The sequence below is a fragment of the Candida dubliniensis genome, chromosome 4, assembly GCF_000026945.1.
Source record: "Candida dubliniensis CD36 chromosome 4, complete sequence".
Lineage (NCBI taxonomy): Eukaryota > Fungi > Ascomycota > Pichiomycetes > Serinales > Debaryomycetaceae > Candida > Candida dubliniensis.
In genome coordinates this window covers 81,575-102,494 of record NC_012863.1, presented here as the reverse complement: position 1 = coordinate 102,494, position 20,920 = coordinate 81,575, and the positions used below count along the sequence as shown (strand labels likewise).

The window sequence follows — 20,920 nt, the reverse complement described above, 5'->3', positions numbered from 1 at the left end:
TCATTTTTTACTTTTATTATTATTTCAAATTCATTTGTCATTCTATATTATTTGTATTAATATCTATTTTATTATTAGTTATAGATTTTTATTTGATTTATTCATTCAAGACAAGCTAACTTCTGGAGTCTTCCCCCCACAAATAGTTAGACAACATGAGATTGATCTTACTTTTATTCATTACTACCGCTGTAACTTCATTGAATATTCTTATCACTACCACTGATAGTTGGGTATCTAAAAACACTAGACTATTATATAGTAGTCTAAAAGCAAACCATAATGTTAAATTAATAGCTCCTTTATATCAATACAATTTGGAAAAGAATAACATCCCATTGTTCTCTAACAAACTAGCCAAAGATGGTGGTGAATACGGTCATTTGTTACCTGTACATCAAACATATTTCCACAATTTGAGATCTATTAATACCAAAAGAGCTAAAGGAGTCAAATTTGAACAAGATCAACCAGAATCAACTACTCAAGGCATTGTTCAATCAAGTCAATTTGGTCAGGATCCCTTGGATAAAGACTGCTGGTACGTCGATTCCAATCCATTTAATAGTTTACAAATTGGATTAGATGTAATATTACCTAATTATTATCCCGACTTTAAACCAGATTTAACCATAATTGGACCAAATGAAGGTTTAAACAATCAACAAATGATCAATAAAATGATACATTCAACAATTGCCAATAAGAATATCTCCACAGTAGCTTTTTCTACTGAAGATGAACATCATATTTATTATCAAGATGAAAACTATTTCCATATTAGTTCAAATTCAATTCATCAATTAATGAAACATAATGTTTTCACCAAAAATATCAAGTTTATAAATAAAGAAATTGGTAGAATAATTGATGATTTATCAAACAAAGATGTAATTGGTTTGGATTTCAAATTTCCTTCATTTAATCATTTTAATTCACATTGTGTTACTTCAAATTCATTACAATTAAAAGTCCAAGAATATTTTTCAACATTAAGTATACCAAATACCAAATTCAATTTTAAAACTGAAAGGGAAGGTCAAACAATTAAAATAGTTGACGTTGAAAATACACAAGGAGAGGCTGGCCCAGAAATTGTTGATATGTTTACTTCTAATAAACAACAATTGTTAAAAAGAATGACTAACTTAGATGTCGGTAAAGGGTTAATAAATTGTAATCTTATTGCAAATGTATTATATGGAGAGACAAACTTTTAGATAGCTGTGTTGTCTCTTTTTTTCTTAATAGATATATATAACTTAATAAATAATTAAACTAAAGGGTATGACCAACTTATTATACCCTCTCAATATGACAATCCATTTTGTCTGCTTGTGGTATGGTGGTTTGCGGTGTTGCCACAAGTTGTTGGTGTTAAGTAGGGAACTGTTTTTCTATTTGCAACTGTCAACATTTACCTCAGCCAGGATACCTGGTCACTTTCTCTTTGGCTCCTCTCCTTTCTGGTAGGTACTTAAGTATACTACATATGACTCCAGCTGAGCTGTTTAGATCAAAAATATCACTACAATATACTAATTAATACACGTATAAATTCTTTAAATGGATAAAAATAAATATGCCAAACTATTTACAGCTCAAAACTAAAACAACCAGAATGATTGGGGGATTATTATCAAAACAAAACGACTTGATATGAACAATCCTTGTTGTAAAGTCTATTTGGGTTTCATACCACCTCTTTTTTCTAACAAATCTTTAGCTTCATTAATTTTGGTGGCGATATATGATGAACCACCTTTATCAGGATGATTAGCCATCATTAATTTTCTGTGTTGTTCTTTCAATTTCAATTTACTCAAATTAGTTTCCTTTAAATTTAATATTTGTAATGCTTCTTTGGCAGTCATTTTAGCACCAAATCCACCTCTAACAAAAGCTTTCCCATTTATACCTGGTTGATTAGATTTGATAAATCCAGCAGCAAAATAAGCTACTGCAAATGCTCCTATACCGGTGATCACAGGATGCTCTCCCATATAATTTATCGTTTTATCAAAGTACCATTCTATTGATCCTTCGGCAGCTTTCTTCTTTTGTAACTGGCCAGTGTATTGAAATTGTTGTTGTTGTTGTTGTTGAGTATTATTTTCTCCAGGTATGGCCAATATTGGTGCTTCTAATGGTGCCATGATTGAAGTTGTAGTAGTATTGGTGGTCGTGGTGAGTTCTATATGAGTCTAATATTGATTGATCAGTTTGAAAAATTTTTTTTTTTTTTTTTCACACACTCTCAAGAATTCTCAGTTGGTTTTTAACTTTCTCAAAAACTACCATACAAGTACCTAGTGGTCCTCGCCCTCGCACTAACACTCGCATTAATTTATATTTTTAGGCCCAATTGGTTTCTCGTTTCTTTCTCATCCTTTCTCTTGCAAATAATTTCTTTTTTCATTCCAAAAAAAAAAAAAAAAAAAAAAAAAAAAAAGAATTAACTCATCTCATTTGATACTAAGTTTGGAATCAACTAGGGAACTCTTAATTATCTATATTCTTTATATCAACCAGAGACAAGTCACATTATCATCCCCTCACCGCCTCCCCCCAAGTACCCCTTTTCAATAACATTTCACATATATATCTACAACAATGAGGATTTATCAATGTCATTTTTGTTCATCACCCGTATATCCATTACATGGGATCACATTTGTGAGAAATGATGCCAAAGAATTCCGTTTCTGTCGTTCGAAATGTCATAAAGCATTTAAGCAACGTAGAAACCCAAGAAAATTACGTTGGACTAAAGCATTTAGAAAAGCTGCTGGTAAAGAATTGGTGGTTGATTCAACATTAACATTTGCTGCCAGAAGAAATGTTCCAGTTAGATATAATAGAGATTTAGTTGCCACTACTTTGAAAGGTATGAGCAGAATCGAAGAGATTAGACAAAGAAGAGAAAGAGCATTCTATAAGAATAGAATGAAGGGTAATAAAGAAAGACAATTGGCTGCTGATAGAAAATTAGTTGCTGATAATCCAGAATTATTAAGATTAAGAGAAGTGGAATTAAGAAGAAAAGCCGAGAAATTAGCTGCTAAAGAAAATGCCATGGAAGAAGACGAAGAAATAGAGGCTGAAGAAGATGAAGAAATGATAAGTGAAGATGAAGAAATGGAAAGTGAAGATGAAAGTGAAAGTGAAAGTGAAAGTGAACAAAAACGTGTTAAACAAAAAGTTATTTTGAAAAACAAAAGAAAATCAAGAAATTAGAATTAACCCCAAGAGGTATTTGGTTATTTGACTTTCTTTTCCCTTTATTCATTTAGTTCTATAGTTTCTATCAGGCGATAGATAGACCTAAAGAAGTAAAAAAACAAACTGTATACTAATAAATAAATCTATATATTTTAAGATAAATCAAATCTAGCCTCAGTGTTAATTGCATATAATAATTTTTCTTTCATTGTCTTTTTATCTTGATAATTGGGTAATTTCAACAAATTGACACATGTAGATGCTGTTGGTAATCTAACAGAGTCAGTACCAGAATTTCTAATACCAAACTTAGGTACCAATGATCCAAATCCTAATAATGGGGCTCGACTAACAGAAGTAACAAATTTAATCAATTTACACCTTTCGTGTGGGGACATTTCTTCAACAATCTCCCAAAACATAATAACAGCAGGATCGCTATCCGAATAACCACCATACTCAACATTATTTTTCCAATCATCAATGTTTATATCATCTTTACCACCTGAAATCAACATTTGTAACTCAAAACAATCAAACATACTCAACCAACTCTTTGAAATTATAGAATACAATCCCTCCAAAAAGTATTTGGTTTGTATTTTCAATGATTGATTCAATTTGTAATTAGCAAATTGATGAATATAGCTTAAAATGTTGGACAGATCAACTTCAATGACAGCTCCATTAGGTAATAATTCAACAGTATAAGATTTATTATCAATTTTTAAATTGATTGAAAAAGTCAATTCTAACATTTTTAATTCATCATTGGTCATTTTTGTAAGTTTCATTAAATTTTTGAAAAGTTCATTATCCAAATAACTCAAATCATTGATAGAATTTTTCATGGCATCATTACACCATTTGTTCAAAAAGAATGGGGCAAACCAAACATCAATCAATACATTTTCATAAAGACATTTACCAATAATCATACCCAAGAATCGAATGTAATCAAGTTTAATTTGTTGAAATTCTTTATCCATGCCAATGTACAAGATTTCAAAAATTTTATCATTTGGATAAAGTTGATTATCACCAGTTTCCTTGAATAATTCGTAAGCATTGTCTGGATTGAACCCCTCCTTGACAATACAAGTTAAAAATTCTTTGGTGATTCCACCTCCATCGATCCCTGCTTCTCTACCATATTCGTTGAAAAATTCAACTTGTAATCTATTTTTAAAATTCGCTCCTTCTTTATGATAGGCATTAAATGCATCTTCCAATATACTATCTCGGTTTATTTCGGCTACTAGTTTCGATTCACTAAACGTAAATGGATTAAATGAAAAATTTCTCTTTTTATCCAAATCAATCAATGACTGAAATATTTCCACTCTATGGTTGAATTCAATGAAAAACGGTAAAGTCTTCAACACTTCTAATTTCGATAATATTTCTATTGGTACTGGTTTAGATCGCTTAACAGCAACTATTTCCTCTTCATTGTCTGCCTCAGCGTTTATTCTTGATTCTTCTTCTTCAGTAATTATTGACAACATCAAATCCACATTGAACACTAAATCTTTGAGTTTCCAATAATCTCTTGGTAAAAATTTCAATCTCAAATTCCTTAAATATAACTGGTTTAATAAAGTGGTGGATATTGATTTCAAATTACTGTAATGGGGAAACAATGTTCTATTATAGGTGAAAATCAAGGTCAAGCAAGCAACTTTCAAAAAACCAATAAATAGTTTGACATCATCTATTGGAAGTTTTTCATGACTAAAACTTTCCAAATCATTGGAAACAATAAGCCAATAGGAATACAGCTCTTCAAACAAAAAAACTATTTTCCAAAAAGAATACATCGATGCTTCATCGATGTTTTCTAATTCCTGTGTCCTTACATAATCCTTGTTGCAATTAATAAATAGGTGAAACAACTCATGCTCTCTAATAGTTTCGAAAACCCATTTATAAAAGTTGGGCACAATAGATAATAACATGCATAGTTTCCCCTTGAGAGCAGGGTATAAGTTAACCAATGCAGGTAATATCTTCAACGCTAGGCCTCTTAATTCTGATGTTTCATTTCTTAATAGATTAATGACTCCTTGGATGAAAGAACGGGTGTATAATTTCTCCAATGAATTAGAAATTTTTTCATCAATATATAGTATATCGATTCTTCTTGGGTAAGTCGGATCTACCTTATCAACATTTATAAACTTTCTTTTCTCGAAGAAATCATCATCATCGGCATCATCATCCTCTAATCTGACTTCACAATCAATATTTTCTAATATAGAACCAATGAATGCATAGTCAAATTGTGTAAGCTTTTGATCACCATGAACGATTAAATAAGACGAAAGCATTCTTACCAATGCATCGTCGTTAAATTTTAGAGCATGTGTTGTCAGGCCAATTGCATTTCTCAACACCTGCAAGTACTTCTTGTTTTCACCTTCAAAGTAATTTAGTGTTAAGGCTTTCTTAAAGTCATAATGGGAATCATGTATATTAATCATGAAAATCAAATCAAAAATCTTGCTTTGTTGTTCTCTTGATAATTGATACTCATTGAAGAGTCTCAGCAAATTGTCAATCACCCCATTTACTTCCCCTAAATTCTCAGTTTTTGATGCCACAATATACAAAGCTTGAACAGTTAAATATAAAGCATTGATGTCTTTTAGACAAGATAACAATTTATTTAATGCATGTATCATTCCATCAGTATTATAGATATCAAACATAGTATCCAGTATGTGATCTAGCAATGATTCAAGCACTTGATAAATCAATCCACCATCTTGTTTTAATAAATACCATTTACTCAAATTAATAAATTGATTAATCCAACTATTGAAATCTTGTTCATTGTTAATGTGGGAATTTAACCAATCATTTATAATTGCAAAACTATTTCTTTTCAAATCAAGATATTTCCTAATATGATTCTGTATAATTATAGCTGATTTTTCCCTATTTTTTTTGTATTCTCTTTCTTGTCGTTGTAATCTTGATTGTTCTAGAAAATTGGTTTTGTTGTTATTACCCAGTTTTTTATTACCAAGATTAACTACTCTCTTCTTAGATGACCCAGAAAAATTATACATTTTCAAAATAATTTTGCTGAATAAAGGTGGTGTTAGTAAAAAATGAATCAAATTATAGAATGAACAAAGAGGCAAATGAATTGGAAATGGAAATGTATTTTTGACTTCCGCCTTCAGGGTAAGAGTTTAAGAATATGGGATTCAAAAGGGCGAAAAATGAAAGTTCGTGTCTGGTACCAACCACAATTGAGGTTGAGTTAAGCGAGATTTCACCACAGATGATTATTGATAAATTTATACCCGACACAAAACTCTTATATTAATCAAGGTGTTCTCTGTTATAACTAAGGAGTAAGTATACAAGATTGATTGTTAATTTGAGCTATAGAACTGTTTCGGTTGTGCTATAAAAGATATCAGGGGTAGTGTTGGTTAGTACACGTACTCTATGCCGCAATTCTTCTAATTGCCAATACTTTCTTTCAAATCAGTTTCAGATAATCAAAGCCAGTTAACTTGTAAGGGTTGTTACTTTCTCACATGGAGTTTAAACAGATTGGAGATTGAACAAACAACTCCACATAAACTTCAGATCATGCGCAATTACCATCTAATATTTTCTCTCATTTTTTGAAAAAATTCTCTAGTAAATTTTTGTTTACAACCGTGTTCTTAAGCACTGGCTTAGCGGTCGGCAGTGTATTGAGCTATTTATTAGTGTTTGTAGTAAACTAAATATCATATCCTCTAGCTATGCCTTTTCTCCCGTCTTCGACCAATGCTCCTGCAGCATTCTCGTCCTCAGTGTAATCACTTCCCAAACCTGTCCAGTGCCTATTTTGCAAATGAATAGCAGATGTGCTGACCGTTCCCTTGATGGCTACGGCATTTGAAAACCTCTTGACCAATTGACTGTCGTTGTCGTTGTCGTTGTCATGGCTTTGATCATTAGACTTCACCATAAGGTGGTTTATCTGTCTCAATGGTCTCGACGTACTGACGTATCTCCCAGTCACAGGATCAAACACTGGTGGCAAGTCTTCGTCCGAGTCCGCATCTTGATTCGGTTGAATAACCTCGTTGCCATACTCCTTCAACACACTTTTGTAATCAACCACCCATTTGCCAGTCCACGATAGCTCGTCGCTCAACCCAAGCAACAACTCATAGGGTGTGACAATTGGTCTGTAGTATTCGTTCAATTGGTCGATTATGATTCCCTGGTGGTCACACCCCAAAATACACCAGATATCAACACTCTCAAAATTTGCCAACTTGGCAACATTGGGTTTCCCAACAACAAATATATAGTGTTTTTTCCCCGCCTCTCTAATTTTCTCTTTGATTGTGTTCAACAAGATCTTGGTATTTGCTAGCGAAAGCGTGTTAACCAAAATACCCACTGTTCCGGCCATTCTAGCTTGGTGGACATATTTGTATCTCCGCATTAAATTAGGAAACGGCCCAGTAGAGATGGTGCCACTAATCGGGTCGTACGTGGTGACAGACGCAAAGTTTGTCGCCAATTGTAGCAATCGTGGTGACTCGGGACTGGTTACGTGAAACAACTCATATTCTGCAAAATCAACTTCCTCAATGTTGAAAACTCGGTTGAATTTCCTGTACCCTGTTGCTGGCGGCGTGTATCCTATTATTCTGCCTCTCGAAGTTTTTGGTAAGTTGGCAATCAAAATATCGTAATCTGGCAATTCCTTTGCTATCTCAGGCAATAAATATGTGTGTGGGGCATCAGACATGAGAACTACTTTCTGTTCAGGACTGTATGCTAAGCTAATCTGCTTCACTATTGCCTCAACATCGAGTGTGGGTCTGCCCAATACAAACACTGCTTGTAGTTTATCAATCTCGTTTAGACATGCATCCCCAAAATGCACCACCAAATCACTTTTGACATGCTCAGCTGCTACTTCATCCACACAACACGCCGAATAAGACGTGTCTGCCAATATCCAGATCCTTTGAGTAGCATTGGGTTCGCATGTGTCTTGACAACAGTCTGAGCTGTGCAAACTATTTTGGGGAGCAATATTCAATTCTCGTTGAAGATCGTGCACTATGGTAGCAGAGTCGCAAATTAGTTCATCTGGAAACTGCAAAGTAATTCGTTTATATTTGAACTCGTTGTTTTCCTTTTGGCTTAGATATTGGATCAATTCTGACAACGAATAGTAGTTCCATATTTTGGATTTAATCTCGCTTGTGTCCAGTGGGTTTTTCAAATTCAAGTGCTTTCTTTCTTTGGTGGTAGATTTCACTTTGTCATAGGTAAATGTGCCATCATCTTGTGCAGTAGACAATGATGGTGCTATTACAGTGTCTGATGACATAATGGTGGGAGATGATTTGATGGAGACCTTTTTTTTTTTTTTTTGCAGATTTCTTGAGGTGTGAGATTTTTTTTTTTTTGTTTTTGTATCTTTGATGGTGATGCGATGCGCGGGAACTATCAATGAATTGAAAGTCGCCACAGATTTCCCATACAAAAACTTTATATGCCGGAAACTTGGATCAAATTTTAATCTTTTTCGAATGAACAAAGAATTGTTTAAACACCAATTTTAAATGAAAGAAGTAATTATTAACAGGTTATTTAGGTAAAAAACCACGAAAAAATTACCTGTGGGCTTTTTAACGGCACTTTCATGAGTCGAGGAAGGTGAAATTCATACTTTGGTGATTTTTCGTTTTTTTTCTCGTTTGTGGCGACTTTCAATTCATGTTATTTACTTTGTTTGAAAAGTCGACAAACAAAACATAGCCATTCACGGGCAATACGATACGTTTTTATCCAATTTAACATTCGGTTGAGCATCCTTTTCGGTTATGATTTGCAAACTCCAAAAATAGAACGCCAAGGGCAAAGAAAAATTACATGAGGGCCCAACAGTTTAGAGTATAAGCTGGATCATTTGATATTTTTCCCTTTTTACTGTTAATCAACATGAATGCGAATAAATAGTAAGACTGTTTATTAGTAGGCGTGATACAAACCAGCTCTATATATTTTCTTTTGTGGTTGAATCGATCCTCAATATTTGTTTGGTGATTCGCCAAAGAGTTTGTCTAGCTTCGAATAATGGTAAAACCACCACGTAAAATAGGGAAAAGAATAGCCAAATAATGATAATAACCACACAACCAAGTAAAAAGTTCGGTGAAAAAACATACGGAGATCCTCCTAAAGGCACAGGAATGATAAACACAAATATTATGGCTAGAACAATAACCAAAATTGTATATTTTTTAAATTGTTGATCCAAATGCTTGTGATCGATTTCAGCGTTTAGGTCCATGTCCAAATCGGAATTTGCAATTTCTGTTTCAATTTCCACATTCTGATCCTTGGTTTTGTCAAGCTTGGTGATTCCTGAACTTTCTTTCTTTACTTCAGTGTTTTGTTCAGCCAAGCTGGTCTTGTTTCTTGTATTATCAAAGTCAAAGTTTGCTGGCCAAATCAAAGACAAGACGACAGATATCACCCCTCCCATAACCAAAGCGGTGACGTTACCAGCAAATGATACCCATTGGTTGGATAAGTTGTCAACAGTGATGCTTCCAGTGTATGTTTTACAGGTGATCAACCAAACAATAAATGCTAAAATCATGCCACCTACAGAGCCACCGACGGCACCTGCTTGGTTCAAGTCTTTCCATGTAAAGGCCAAGGCTATTGGAAAGACACCAGAAGCTGTAGCACACCCAAGAAAATTGAACAACCAACCCATAGATATTTTTGCAGCACCATAAAAAATGGAAGCAAGACAAGATGAAAATATTGCCCAACCAAATACAGAGTACTTGGCTACTTTTACCACTTGTGAAGGTGTTGCAGTGGTATTGATGTATCGTTTATAAATGTCATACGAAACCAAAGTGGAAGTAGCAATTAATTCTCCCGCGTACGATGAAGTGACAGAAAAGAATATCATGACGATTATCATGGCCAGTCCTGTTTTACCCATCAAATATGTGGCAGCCGCCGCTGCAGGGAGTCCTTCACCCACTTCAAACTCAGTCAATTTTGGAAAATCCGGATAGACTGAAAGAGCTCTAGCACCAAGACCCAAAGAAGCACCCATTGCAAAGGGAATAACAAACCAGCACAAAGCAGCAAAGAAGTATGCTCTGGACGTAATTCGGGGGTCAGCTGCAACTGCTCTCTGGAGATAAGCCTGGTCGGCCACAACTAGCCCAATACCGGTAATGACACTAATCACAGCGAATATGGCACCCTGCTCAGACCTGAAAGTGAGATAAGAGCCATGGTAATTGTTTTCAACTGGAGGCAAAGATTCTAACAACTCCCACATTTTTCGTGCTGATCCAATTTTGTCACTCGAGACATACACTTCGAACATAAAGACAATAATAAAAATCAATATAATACATGTATGTGATGCATCTGATATGAATGTGGCTCTTAATCCACCGAACGAGACATATATGGCGACTCCGAAGGGAATTAAGAAAAGTGAAGCATATTGACTAACTCCGGTTACAGCATGGAGTACAGCAGATCCTCCGAGAAGAATGCATGAGCTAACAATTGCATTACACACAAACCCACACCAAAGAAAAGCTAAATGACCAGGTACACCAAATCTAAAGTATCCCATCTCAGGGAATGTAGTGACCAAATTTGCATTTTTTTTAATCTTACTGGAAATAACTGAAAAAATTGAAACTTGGAGAAGTCCTCCAATTGCGTAATAGTACGACCCACAGAAGCCCATGCTGTAGCTTTTGACAGCTGATTCTAATAAAGTTAAACTCCATGTCCAACTCAGCAAAATACCAGCCAACAAAAGACCAAAGCCAACTCGTCTACTCCCGGATACAAATTCGTCAACCTTATGGGAATTGTAATGACTAAATTTGTTCTGTAAATGAGTAACATAGTTCATCACAACGGCAAAGAATACACCACCGCCAATAATTAAACCAAAACCGGCTCCTTGTGATAATGACGGTTCCATTATGCATGTAGATTTGAATAAAGAAAAGACTGTTAAAAAAGAGATACGAAGATTGATAGAGTATTTATGCCTTTATATATATACAGTCTAACTAAGTTCATTCCTTATTTGAAATTCATCAGGGGTTGTAATTATCGAGGGATTATGAGATAAAGCCATAGTTTAATCAGTTAGATATTAAATTAGGTGATCAAACAATTAATAGACGTATTTTGGGTTTTGTGTATACAAGATTCTCATGACATGCTCAAGTCATTGTTCAATCATAAAGTGTAACGAAGAAAACTTCGAGCGGATTCGGGGAACCAGTCTAAATTAGTATCAACATAGAAAATGATTACATATTCTACCACCACTAAAACCTACTATAAAGTGGATATTTTTACTGGCTGCTCTTGACATTTAAATGGCATTTGCTCAATTCAAGGAAATACTGTGGCACAATGTAGACCGATCTCGCCCGAGGCTAAAATGTGGCGTTGTTTGTTTTACACTTTTAGTCTTTAATTATGTTTTCGAAGAATTTTCTAGGAACTTAAGAACTTGTAGGAGAATGCTAATGAGAAGTTGCATTTCTTAATTGAAAGTTATAATCGTAAGAATATATTGTATAAAAAAGATGAGTTCATAAAGAAAAGATATAAAAAGTCCTATAAAAAAGTATATAAAAATCAAGTAAAATAGAATATTTGCACACAAATTAGAAGTAGTGCAAATTTGACCGAAAAGTAAAATAAAACAGCGTGCGACGGAAAATACAAACTATTGTTTAGTAGATCTGATAATGAGCGGCTATCTTTGAAAAGATCTTGTTCTACGGTTGATAAGACAGGTACTTCAAGGGTTTGACAATGCAAGTTCAGGTATTGCCTTCCCGTGTTGTTTCTGTTCATTCAATTTTCCATGTTCAGTTTTTGCTCCTAAATCAAATCTGATCGATATATGGTCTTACATACATATAGAATTCTTCTTGAAAGCGTTAAGTCCCCAAACTGATTATTAACTTGACCAGGTATTTTCGAAAGAGGAAGTTTAACTATTAATTACTAAGAGTTTATTCTCTTGTGTTTTTTACGTGAAGCTTTTCCTTGGCTCTCTGTCTTGTTCCCGTGTCTAAAGAGTAAAACAGCAGAGAAAATAAATGGCCTTCAAATTCCAAAGTCGCTCCCAAGGTGAAAATCGAAAATACCAATGTGCCATTCTTGAAAAGTGGGATATATCTAATGTTAGCATCGGTTACAGACAAGGTCGGTATCGGTTATACATTTGCATAGGAGGTTTTTTTTTTTTAGTAGTTTTCTCTAACCATAAATGGGCCAAACTATATCCATAATAATCAAAAGGTTAAAATATTGAAGGTCTACCAAATGTATCTCAGAATTTGGCAATGGTTTGTGTTTAGTTAGAAGTGCTGTTATTTATTATTGAAAGCCCCCACAATAAGTCTTACCCTAACATATCTATCAACACTTCTCACTCGTTTTCGGGAATAGAAAATGAAAGAAGGAAAAAAAAAAAAAAAACCCAAAAAAATATGCTGAACCAAATTTGAAATCAACACAATCAATACCACCTCATCGTTTAAAGAGTAATAATACCACACTTTACATTTTATAACTGACAATACAAACCATTACATTATGCATATATAGCTTATCAAAATGGCAAACTCGACTAGTACACCTGCTTTAATCGTGGCTAAAGACGATAATACCGTTCCTGGTCAACACAAGCTGTCCCTGCAGAACCACCGTTTCAAGCAAACTAATAAAAACCAGAAAAGGCAAAATAGACAAAGTCGATATGATCATTCTAATGATCGTGAATTGACGATTATTGAATCACAATTGAAGAACGGGAAGAAGGTCAAGGGCTCAAAGAATCAAATTTCCATCAACCATTTATTAGATTTCCAATCATACCGCGATCTGGAAGAATATCGAAGCAATCAGCAACGGAACCGAAGACGTAGAAGCAGCAGTCATAAGAGGCCATATTCTCACAATAAGATTCAATTAACAGGTATGAAATTTATAAACGTTAATTTCAAATTTGTTGTCGATGGTCGGAAAGATTATAGAATACAAGAATTAGATCCAAATGTTCCTGTTGATACGGAAGATATCATCCGAATAATTGCTCCTAGGGGGAACTCCTGTCCGATTTGTTTGACTGATGAGTTTGTTGCACCCCGAATGATTACTTCATGTGGCCATATTATTTGTTTGAAATGTGTCCTATCCTTATTGGCGAATGAAGTTCCCCAGGCCAAGAAAAGAGAATCTGCTGCTATTGTGGAAAAATATAGGGAATGTCCGTTGTGCTTTTCCATTATTAGAAAGCATGAATTGAAACCTGTTTTGATCAACAATGTCGATGAGCGATTTGAAGTTCCAAAAGTAGGTGACGAGGTGGTAATGACCCTTATGGCTAGACGGGTAGATCAAATATTAGCCTTGCCTAAATTGTTGTCATTTGATAATCATATTAGAGGGTTTCCTGATACAAAACAACTTGAGCTTTTGCCTTATCTGAGAATATTCAAGGGAGACTCGCAATATATTCTTGAAATGTATGAGAAAGAGAAAAGAGATATTACGGCCGCATACGAAGAAGAAAAATTGATATACGGTGATGACTCCAGTTTGGTTGTTGAATCAATTACTTACATTGATAAGGAGATTGAACTGTGGAACACTAAATTATTACAAAATGTTGAGAAGCAGCCAAGTCACTCTCACGCTACGGATAATAACCATCCCACTTACTATTTTTATGAAACTGGGTTCAATGCAGGTTGTACATATGTATTGTCACCATTGGATATGAAAGTCTTGAAGACGACTTACAATGATTACGCCACGTTGCCTTCATCGCTTGTTGCTCAAATTGAAAACATCAGGTATGAAGAGTTGACTACCGAATCTTCAATGAATAAGTATAAATATTTGAGTCATTTGCCTTTGGGGTCCGAGATAGGATTTTTGGAATGTGATTGGAGTAATAGTGAATTCATCAGCACCGAAACTTGGGAGAGTTTTAAAGATGATTTATTAAAGAGATCAAACACTTCAAAGAGAAAATTGCGAAAAGAAGAGAGGGATAAGAAAAGAGCAATGAATGAAGAGGAAACAAGAACTAGAAACTTTTTCTTACATGAAAATGGGGAAGCCGACATTGAACAAGGTTCTTCAACTTTAGGTTTTGGAAGTTTAAGCATTGTGGATAATAGGGAGTTACCAGCGTTGTCAGACCAACATGTTTCTACTGAATCGGAGAAAGAGTATGAAACAACAGTATGGGGTACTCGGATACCAAGGAATGAAGCTGTTTCTGCTCAATCGGCAATTGAAGACGATGACTGGGAAGCAGAAGAAATGATTCGCAAGGCAAAAGAAGAGATGTCAAGACAAGAGCAAGCTGGGGGTAGTAAAAAGAAAAAGAAAAAAAAGTTAGTTTTATTATCGTCATAAATATTATAATTTCACGACCATATTATATTTGGGTTTCCTTTTTCTTTTTGTTCTATGCATTTTCTCTTTGTAGAGCTATTATGTTAGGATATGATAGTTGGCAGATATTTGAAAGCACTTTGGATCAGATAATTTGTCATCCAAATCACTTTACCCACATATTTATTCAAATTCTCGGTAGACCAAAGTATACCCCATACAGATCCTTTTTGTAGAATGATTCCAATTTTTGGCGAAAGGCAAGAGTAGACTGTGGGTATTTTGTAAGCACTCGTTGGAGCCTTCTTGTGTGTCAAAAGTGAAACAATGGAAATATAAAGTAAACCATACCTTCTGCAAACTTTGCGTTAAAGCCATTTAAAGCTAAAGATAAGCACTGATAAATTAATTTACTTCATTATCGCTTTGTAAGTTGTTGTAGTTATTCGTATATTCCTGTCATCATTTTTACATGACTGACCCACAAAGCCAGACGAAAGATTTTCTAAAGCTTCCATGAGGAAAACAGAGTTTTTACAACAAAAAGCCTTACAATAGTCGTTGTAAAAATTCTCATATCTCACATGTCTGTGGATTAATAGTCGTAGTAGTTCCCAAACTTCTGGTGTAAGCGAAATTGGAAAAAAAAAAAAAAAGTAAGAAAACTTGAAAGTTTTTCTTTAAACTATGTCACCTCTTGATTTGACCTGATTCTTTGTTTTTTTTTTTTTTTTTTTTTCTGAAAAGCGTATCACGAACTACTTAATTAAAGAACGTCTTAATTGGATATTAGAAACCTATACTAGTAATACAAGCGGGATGTTTAAGAAATTAAAGGAACTTGAGAACATTCAATACAGTAATAATGGAACCCCCTCAAAACAAGACCTTCAACCAGTTCCTCCGGCCTCTTTTGTGACAGGCAATGACATCGATGTAAAGCAAGCAACTGGTCAGCATGAATATAAAACTCCCCTTTCCACTATATCGAGGATGAATCCCGCTCCTGGAAATACTTTACCATCGCAGCCATATCTCAGTCAGCAACCACCAATTAAGAAGCAGCGATTAGAGTCATTACATACGCGAAATACCAGTCCTTTTTCTTTTAATCACGGTATTGCTAATAATAATAACCTGAATCATCAATTTTTAGCTGATCAAAATAATAAACCACCCGAATCTATTGAAATAATCTCATTATCAGATAGTGACGATGACAAGAACCCTGGTAATCAGAGTGATAATGAAGATATCGAAGTTCTAGATGAGCAACAAGCGGCAAATATTTCTTGGAAGGATACATCGTTTGATCAATCTAACCCGATTTCTTCGGTGAATACAAGTCAGCAGCAACAAGTTGTTGAAAAGTTTAAGCCAGAACCAGTATTGCCGGGATCCTTTGTGCCGCGTGACCAAGGGAAGCAAGTACCAGGTAACGACAAGGATGGCGATGGTGATGATGACTTGGAAATACTTAGTTCCCGATCTTTGCAAGTCAACAATCCAACCAATATTGGTTTGTATAATGTACCGGCTCCTGTGCCTCAAGTTGGCAGTATGCAAGCTGATGCAATTTTTAAAGAAGAACTTGAGAACAGAGCAAGATTCAGATCAAACGATTTAGTCAATTTGCAAAAGCAGAAAGACGCCATTTCCCGCGAGCTCGTAGTTTCGCAGGTCTCTATTGATAACTTTAAAAAAAATATTGCGACTTTAGGTAGAGCTTTGAGTCAAGCAGTAAGTTTAGGTAGGCATGGAGACGTTCAAAAGTTGAGACAAGCCATCCAGACACAAACAGAATTATCCAAAGCACCAAAAATGAAACTAAATAAAAACCAAGACATATTGATGAAAATTGAAACCATGATTTCACTGACAAAAAGGGAATTAGAAGCAGTATATCGTCAAGTCAGAAATATAGGGCACCTTGCTAACTCAAGTTTTAATCCATATGAGGCTCAAATTGTTGCAGAAACACAAAGAGTAAAGGTAGATGAATCGGAGATTAAGGATTTGCTTGATAATATTCGTCCCGATGAGGATTTAGAGGAGGGATTGGAACCAACACCACCGGAATTAAAGGTGAATTTATTGAAACACCAGCGTATGGGATTGACATGGATGAAAAGAATGGAAGCATCAAAAGCCAAAGGTGGTATATTGGCTGATGATATGGGGTTGGGTAAGACTATTCAGACGTTGGCATTAATGATGGCCAGCAAGGGCAGTAATCTTATTGTAGCTCCTGTGTCGTTATTACGTCAATGGATGGCAGAAATTGAATCCAAGACAAAGTCAGATGTTTTTCTTTCGGTTGGAATATATCATGGAAAGGATAAAAAGAAGATGAAGGGTTTTGAGTTAATGAAAGAGTATGATATAGTTATGGTTTCCTATACCACACTAGTGCAAGAATGGAAAAAGCATTTTTCTGAGGACTTGAAAGAACATTCTTGTGAAAGAAGTTATTTTCCGGATCCATCTAGGGGTGGGAAGCTGTATATGTCTCCTTTCTTCTCAAGACAATCCCAGTTTCAACGAATAATTTTAGACGAAGCTCAAGCAATCAAAAACAAACAAGCAATAGCATCTAAGGCTGTGACGTACTTGAAGGCGAAATATCGGTTTTGTTTAACAGGTACGCCCATGCAGAATGGAATCGAAGAATTATATCCACTCTTACGGTTTTTGAAAATACAACCATATTGCGCCGAAGAGAAATTTAGAACAGATATATTAACACCAATCAAAAGCAAAACTGACCTTTACGATGAATATGATGTCAAAGAAAGTATGAAGAAAATCCAGGCAGTTTTGAAATCCATTCTTTTGCGCCGAACAAAAGATTCCCTCATTGATGGTGCTCCGATTTTGAATTTACCAGAAAAGCATGTCTTGTCAGACTATGTGAGTCTTGAGAATGAGGAATTGGCCTATTACCAGAGTATTGAACTGAGAGTACAGAAAGCTGCCAAGAAGATTTTGGGTGAGCATACAAAAAATGCCCCTGCTCTTACCTTGCTTTTGAGATTAAGACAGGCTTGCTGCCATTCGTATCTTGTGGAGATAGGTGAATACAAGGCTAAAGTTAAGGATTCTGAAGCAGACGCCTCATTTAGTAATTTCAAGTTGGATTGGAGACTGATGGTAAACAATGCTAGAGACTTGAAGGAATCGGCCAAACAACAAGTGCACCTGTTGATAGACGCATTAAATGGCAGAGGCTTCGATGAAAACACTCTTGCCTGTCCCGTTTGTTTTGATAATATTGATATTGAATCGTCTCTTTTAATATTTGGTGAATGTGGTCATGTTATTTGTAAAGGGTGTTGCAATACGTTTTTCGAGAATTGCAATGTTGGAGAAGAAGATGACGAGCTGCCCTACAGGATAGGTGAATGCAAAGATTGTCAGAAAACTGTCAAAGAGCACAATATAACTGAATATCTCATTTTTGATATGCTTCATATCCAGAAGTTAGACATGTCACAAGTTCACAAGTTTTGTTCTCAGCATTACCAGCACAAGATCAAGTCCAACCAAGCTTTGATTAGGGAGTTTATCAAAAGAGATAATGGATTTGAACTGTCAGCAAAGATTCATAAATGTGTGGAAATGATTTTAGATCTTTTCTCCAAAAATCCAGGTGAAAAGGTAATTGTGTTTTCCCAATTTACTTCGTTGTTTGATTTGATGGCTTTGGTTTTACAGAATCAACATATTGAATTTTTAAGATACGACGGTACCATGTCCATGGATGTCAAGAACAATGTGATTAAAGAGTTTTATCAAAGCAATAAGAATGTTTTGTTGCTTTCCTTGCGTGCGGGTAATGCTGGTTTGACATTGACTTGTGCAAATCACGTTATCATTATGGATCCATTTTGGAACCCGTTTGTAGAAGAACAGGCTATGGGTCGGGCACATCGAATTGGACAAACCCGTGAGGTTTTTGTGCACAGAGTCTTGATTGCTGGCACCGTTGAGAATCGTATTATGGAGTTGCAGGAACTGAAAAAGCATTTGATCAACAGTGCTCTTGATGAGCATGGCATGAAATCAATTTCTCAACTAAACAGAAGAGAACTTGGGTTCTTGTTTGGCTTAAATAGTTTAACGGGTTAGAAATGTATAATTAGTAATGAAGTGTAATCTTTTAGAAGGTACATTGATGAATTTTCATACACAATATAGTATGTGTTAAGACTGACCTATTCTGGACCAATAAGCTTCTTAGAGAATTGGAATACTAAAATAATTTTTGGTGTACGAGCTATTGACCATAAGGGTGCACTATGTGTGGTACGTCCATAATTGGTAATTACAAATTATACAAAAACTAAAGAGATTTATTTGTAGCCCGAATTTTTTTAAGGCCAGTTCAATGTTGTAAAGAGGTGATGTCAGGCTTGTCCAGTTCGGGGTTGATGAGATTCTGAAGTTGCAAAAGAATTTTAGCCAAAACCTGAAGAAAATTTTTAATTGATAAACAAATATTGTATAGTTTTGGTTCCAAACTACTCATCAGTGAAGTCTTTGAATATGAACCAAACATCTTATAGAAATCTCGACGAAACCCCAAGCATTAGTTATAATTGAATGATGGGTACGAGATACTGTAGATTTCTCAATAAAGTCGTACGATTTATGCTATCCATCTCGAATAGACGCTTGATTTCATTTTTGTGTTTATTGCTACACAATTTTTTTCCATACAATAGAACCAAATCTGTATTTGCATTATTCCATAAATTGATCAAATTGAACAATTGACAGAGCAGTTTTTTTTTTTTTTTTTCAAATTATACTCGTATTCTTTATTCAAGAATTAACATGAGACGTCAAATCCCTGTTATATAGAAATTATAAATATACCTCATTTTGGTTGTATTTTTGGTTCAAATGATTTTCTATAAGTCATTACTATAAGAAAATGTTGTCCTCATCTTCCATATTAATTGTTTCTATCGCTTTAGCTGCTACCGCGAGTGCCGTTCCAGATGGTGCTAATCCATATACCATTTACCCAAGTGTTGCTAAAACCGCTTCCATCAATGGTTTCGCTGACAGAATCTACGACCAATTGCCAGAATGTGCTAAAGAATGTGTCAAGCAAAGTACCAGTAACACCCCATGTCCATACTGGGATACCGGTTGTTTGTGTGTCATGCCTCAATTCGGTGGTGCTGTTGGTAACTGTGTTGCTAAAAACTGTAAAGGTAAAGATGTTGGTTCTGTTGAATCTTTAGCTACTTCCCTTTGTTCAGCTGCTGGTGTTTGGGAACCATACTGGATGATCCCATCAAGTGTTTCTGATACTTTGGCTAAAGCTGCCAATGCAGCAACCGCAACAACTACAGCAGAAACAACAACTAAATCTTCCGTTGCTGTACCAACCACTGCTACTGAAACTAGTCCTATTGCATCTACTTCTCATGAAAGTAAAGTAGCTGAAACATCTGCTGCTCTAAAAACTCTTTCAACTGAAAGTACCACTCCAGCCGAAACATCAAAATCCAAAGAAACCTCAAAGGCTGCTGAAACTACCAAAGCTGAAGAATCTTCTGTTGCTCAATCTTCTTCTGCTACTGGTGTTGCTTCTGTTTCAGTTGAAACTGCCAACGCCGGTAACATGCCAGCTGTTGCTATTGGTGGTGTTATTGCTGCTGTTGCTGCCTTAATCTAAGTTATATACTTTTGTTAATTCATAACTAATATATGTCCGTTTTTATGTATCATTAGATAGAATATTTAAGTATGTATCACTAATAAGATTTGCGAGCAAGGTACTTTGGACCCACTTTCTGTGTTTATTGGGATTAGAGATTGCTATGCAAACAGAATAAACTGAATGCACAAATTCGCTATTGCTTAAACGAGTTTGCGACATTCGGTTCTGTCTCGTTGGTTTGAATAGTTGGTGCCAAAGAAACTTTCTTCGTCTTTGGTTATTATCACAACAATTGTATCCTGAATAGTGAAAAATTACTGTATTTCTTACCAAGTGTACCTTTACTAAAAAAAATTATTCTTTTTTATTTGTTGGTTTGAAGCCAATTACAATCTCTATTTTATTGTCCACTGCTTACATGATTGACTTTGAAGTATTCCTAGGATTTATTAAATTGTCCATATACTGATAATCTGGGGTGCTCTAACTTTCTATAGCTTCGATGCGTAATTATCTGTATACGTTGACAATAAATAATAATAGTAAGGATGTTTGATTATT

At 35.0% G+C, this 20,920-nt stretch overlaps 9 protein-coding genes across 9 annotated transcripts, besides 2 other annotated features; 5 read left to right on the top strand and 4 right to left on the bottom strand. All coding sequences in view use genetic code 12, as the record gives it.

Annotated features, from left to right (window-relative positions):
- Positions 1–155: 155 nt before the first annotated feature.
- On the top strand, positions 156–1,220 carry PHO2 (acid phosphatase precursor, putative; the record flags this gene model as incomplete). Its single annotated transcript, XM_002419686.1, has 1 exon — positions 156–1,220. The coding sequence occupies one exon, from the start codon at positions 156–158 to the stop codon at positions 1,218–1,220; it is 1,065 nt and encodes a 354-aa protein (XP_002419731.1).
- Positions 1,221–1,682: 462 nt separating this feature from the next.
- CD36_40580 (J-protein constituent of the mitochondrial import motor associated with the presequence translocase, putative) lies at positions 1,683–2,156 on the bottom strand (the record flags this gene model as incomplete). The annotated part of the gene is made up of 1 exon (XM_002419685.1): positions 1,683–2,156. One exon carries the CDS (start codon positions 2,154–2,156, stop codon positions 1,683–1,685), a length of 474 nt encoding a protein of 157 aa, XP_002419730.1.
- A 457-nt stretch (positions 2,157–2,613) lies between these two features.
- CD36_40570 (ribosome biogenesis protein RLP24) lies at positions 2,614–3,237 on the top strand (the record flags this gene model as incomplete). Its single annotated transcript, XM_002419684.1, has 1 exon — positions 2,614–3,237. One exon carries the CDS (start codon positions 2,614–2,616, stop codon positions 3,235–3,237), a length of 624 nt encoding a protein of 207 aa, XP_002419729.1.
- A 137-nt stretch (positions 3,238–3,374) lies between these two features.
- Positions 3,375–6,296, bottom strand: CD36_40560 (ubiquitin-protein ligase, putative; the record flags this gene model as incomplete). Its single annotated transcript, XM_002419683.1, has 1 exon — positions 3,375–6,296. The coding sequence occupies one exon, from the start codon at positions 6,294–6,296 to the stop codon at positions 3,375–3,377; it is 2,922 nt and encodes a 973-aa protein (XP_002419728.1).
- Positions 6,297–6,967: 671 nt separating this feature from the next.
- Positions 6,968–8,584, bottom strand: CD36_40550 (diphthamide biosynthesis protein, putative; the record flags this gene model as incomplete). Its single annotated transcript, XM_002419682.1, has 1 exon — positions 6,968–8,584. One exon carries the CDS (start codon positions 8,582–8,584, stop codon positions 6,968–6,970), a length of 1,617 nt encoding a protein of 538 aa, XP_002419727.1.
- A 669-nt stretch (positions 8,585–9,253) lies between these two features.
- On the bottom strand, positions 9,254–11,233 carry CD36_40540 (plasma membrane urea transporter, putative; the record flags this gene model as incomplete). Its single annotated transcript, XM_002419681.1, has 1 exon — positions 9,254–11,233. One exon carries the CDS (start codon positions 11,231–11,233, stop codon positions 9,254–9,256), a length of 1,980 nt encoding a protein of 659 aa, XP_002419726.1.
- A 480-nt stretch (positions 11,234–11,713) lies between these two features.
- Positions 11,714–11,974: a mobile genetic element.
- A 920-nt stretch (positions 11,975–12,894) lies between these two features.
- Positions 12,895–14,706, top strand: CD36_40530 (DNA-3-methyladenine glycosidase II, putative; the record flags this gene model as incomplete). Its single annotated transcript, XM_002419680.1, has 1 exon — positions 12,895–14,706. The coding sequence occupies one exon, from the start codon at positions 12,895–12,897 to the stop codon at positions 14,704–14,706; it is 1,812 nt and encodes a 603-aa protein (XP_002419725.1).
- Positions 14,707–15,504: 798 nt separating this feature from the next.
- Positions 15,505–18,813, top strand: CD36_40520 (ATP-dependent helicase, putative; the record flags this gene model as incomplete). The annotated part of the gene is made up of 1 exon (XM_002419679.1): positions 15,505–18,813. The coding sequence occupies one exon, from the start codon at positions 15,505–15,507 to the stop codon at positions 18,811–18,813; it is 3,309 nt and encodes a 1,102-aa protein (XP_002419724.1).
- Positions 18,814–19,621: 808 nt separating this feature from the next.
- On the top strand, positions 19,622–20,374 carry CD36_40510 (GPI-anchored cell wall protein, putative; the record flags this gene model as incomplete). Its single annotated transcript, XM_002419678.1, has 1 exon — positions 19,622–20,374. One exon carries the CDS (start codon positions 19,622–19,624, stop codon positions 20,372–20,374), a length of 753 nt encoding a protein of 250 aa, XP_002419723.1.
- Positions 20,375–20,788: 414 nt separating this feature from the next.
- Positions 20,789–20,920: part of a mobile genetic element that runs on past the window's edge.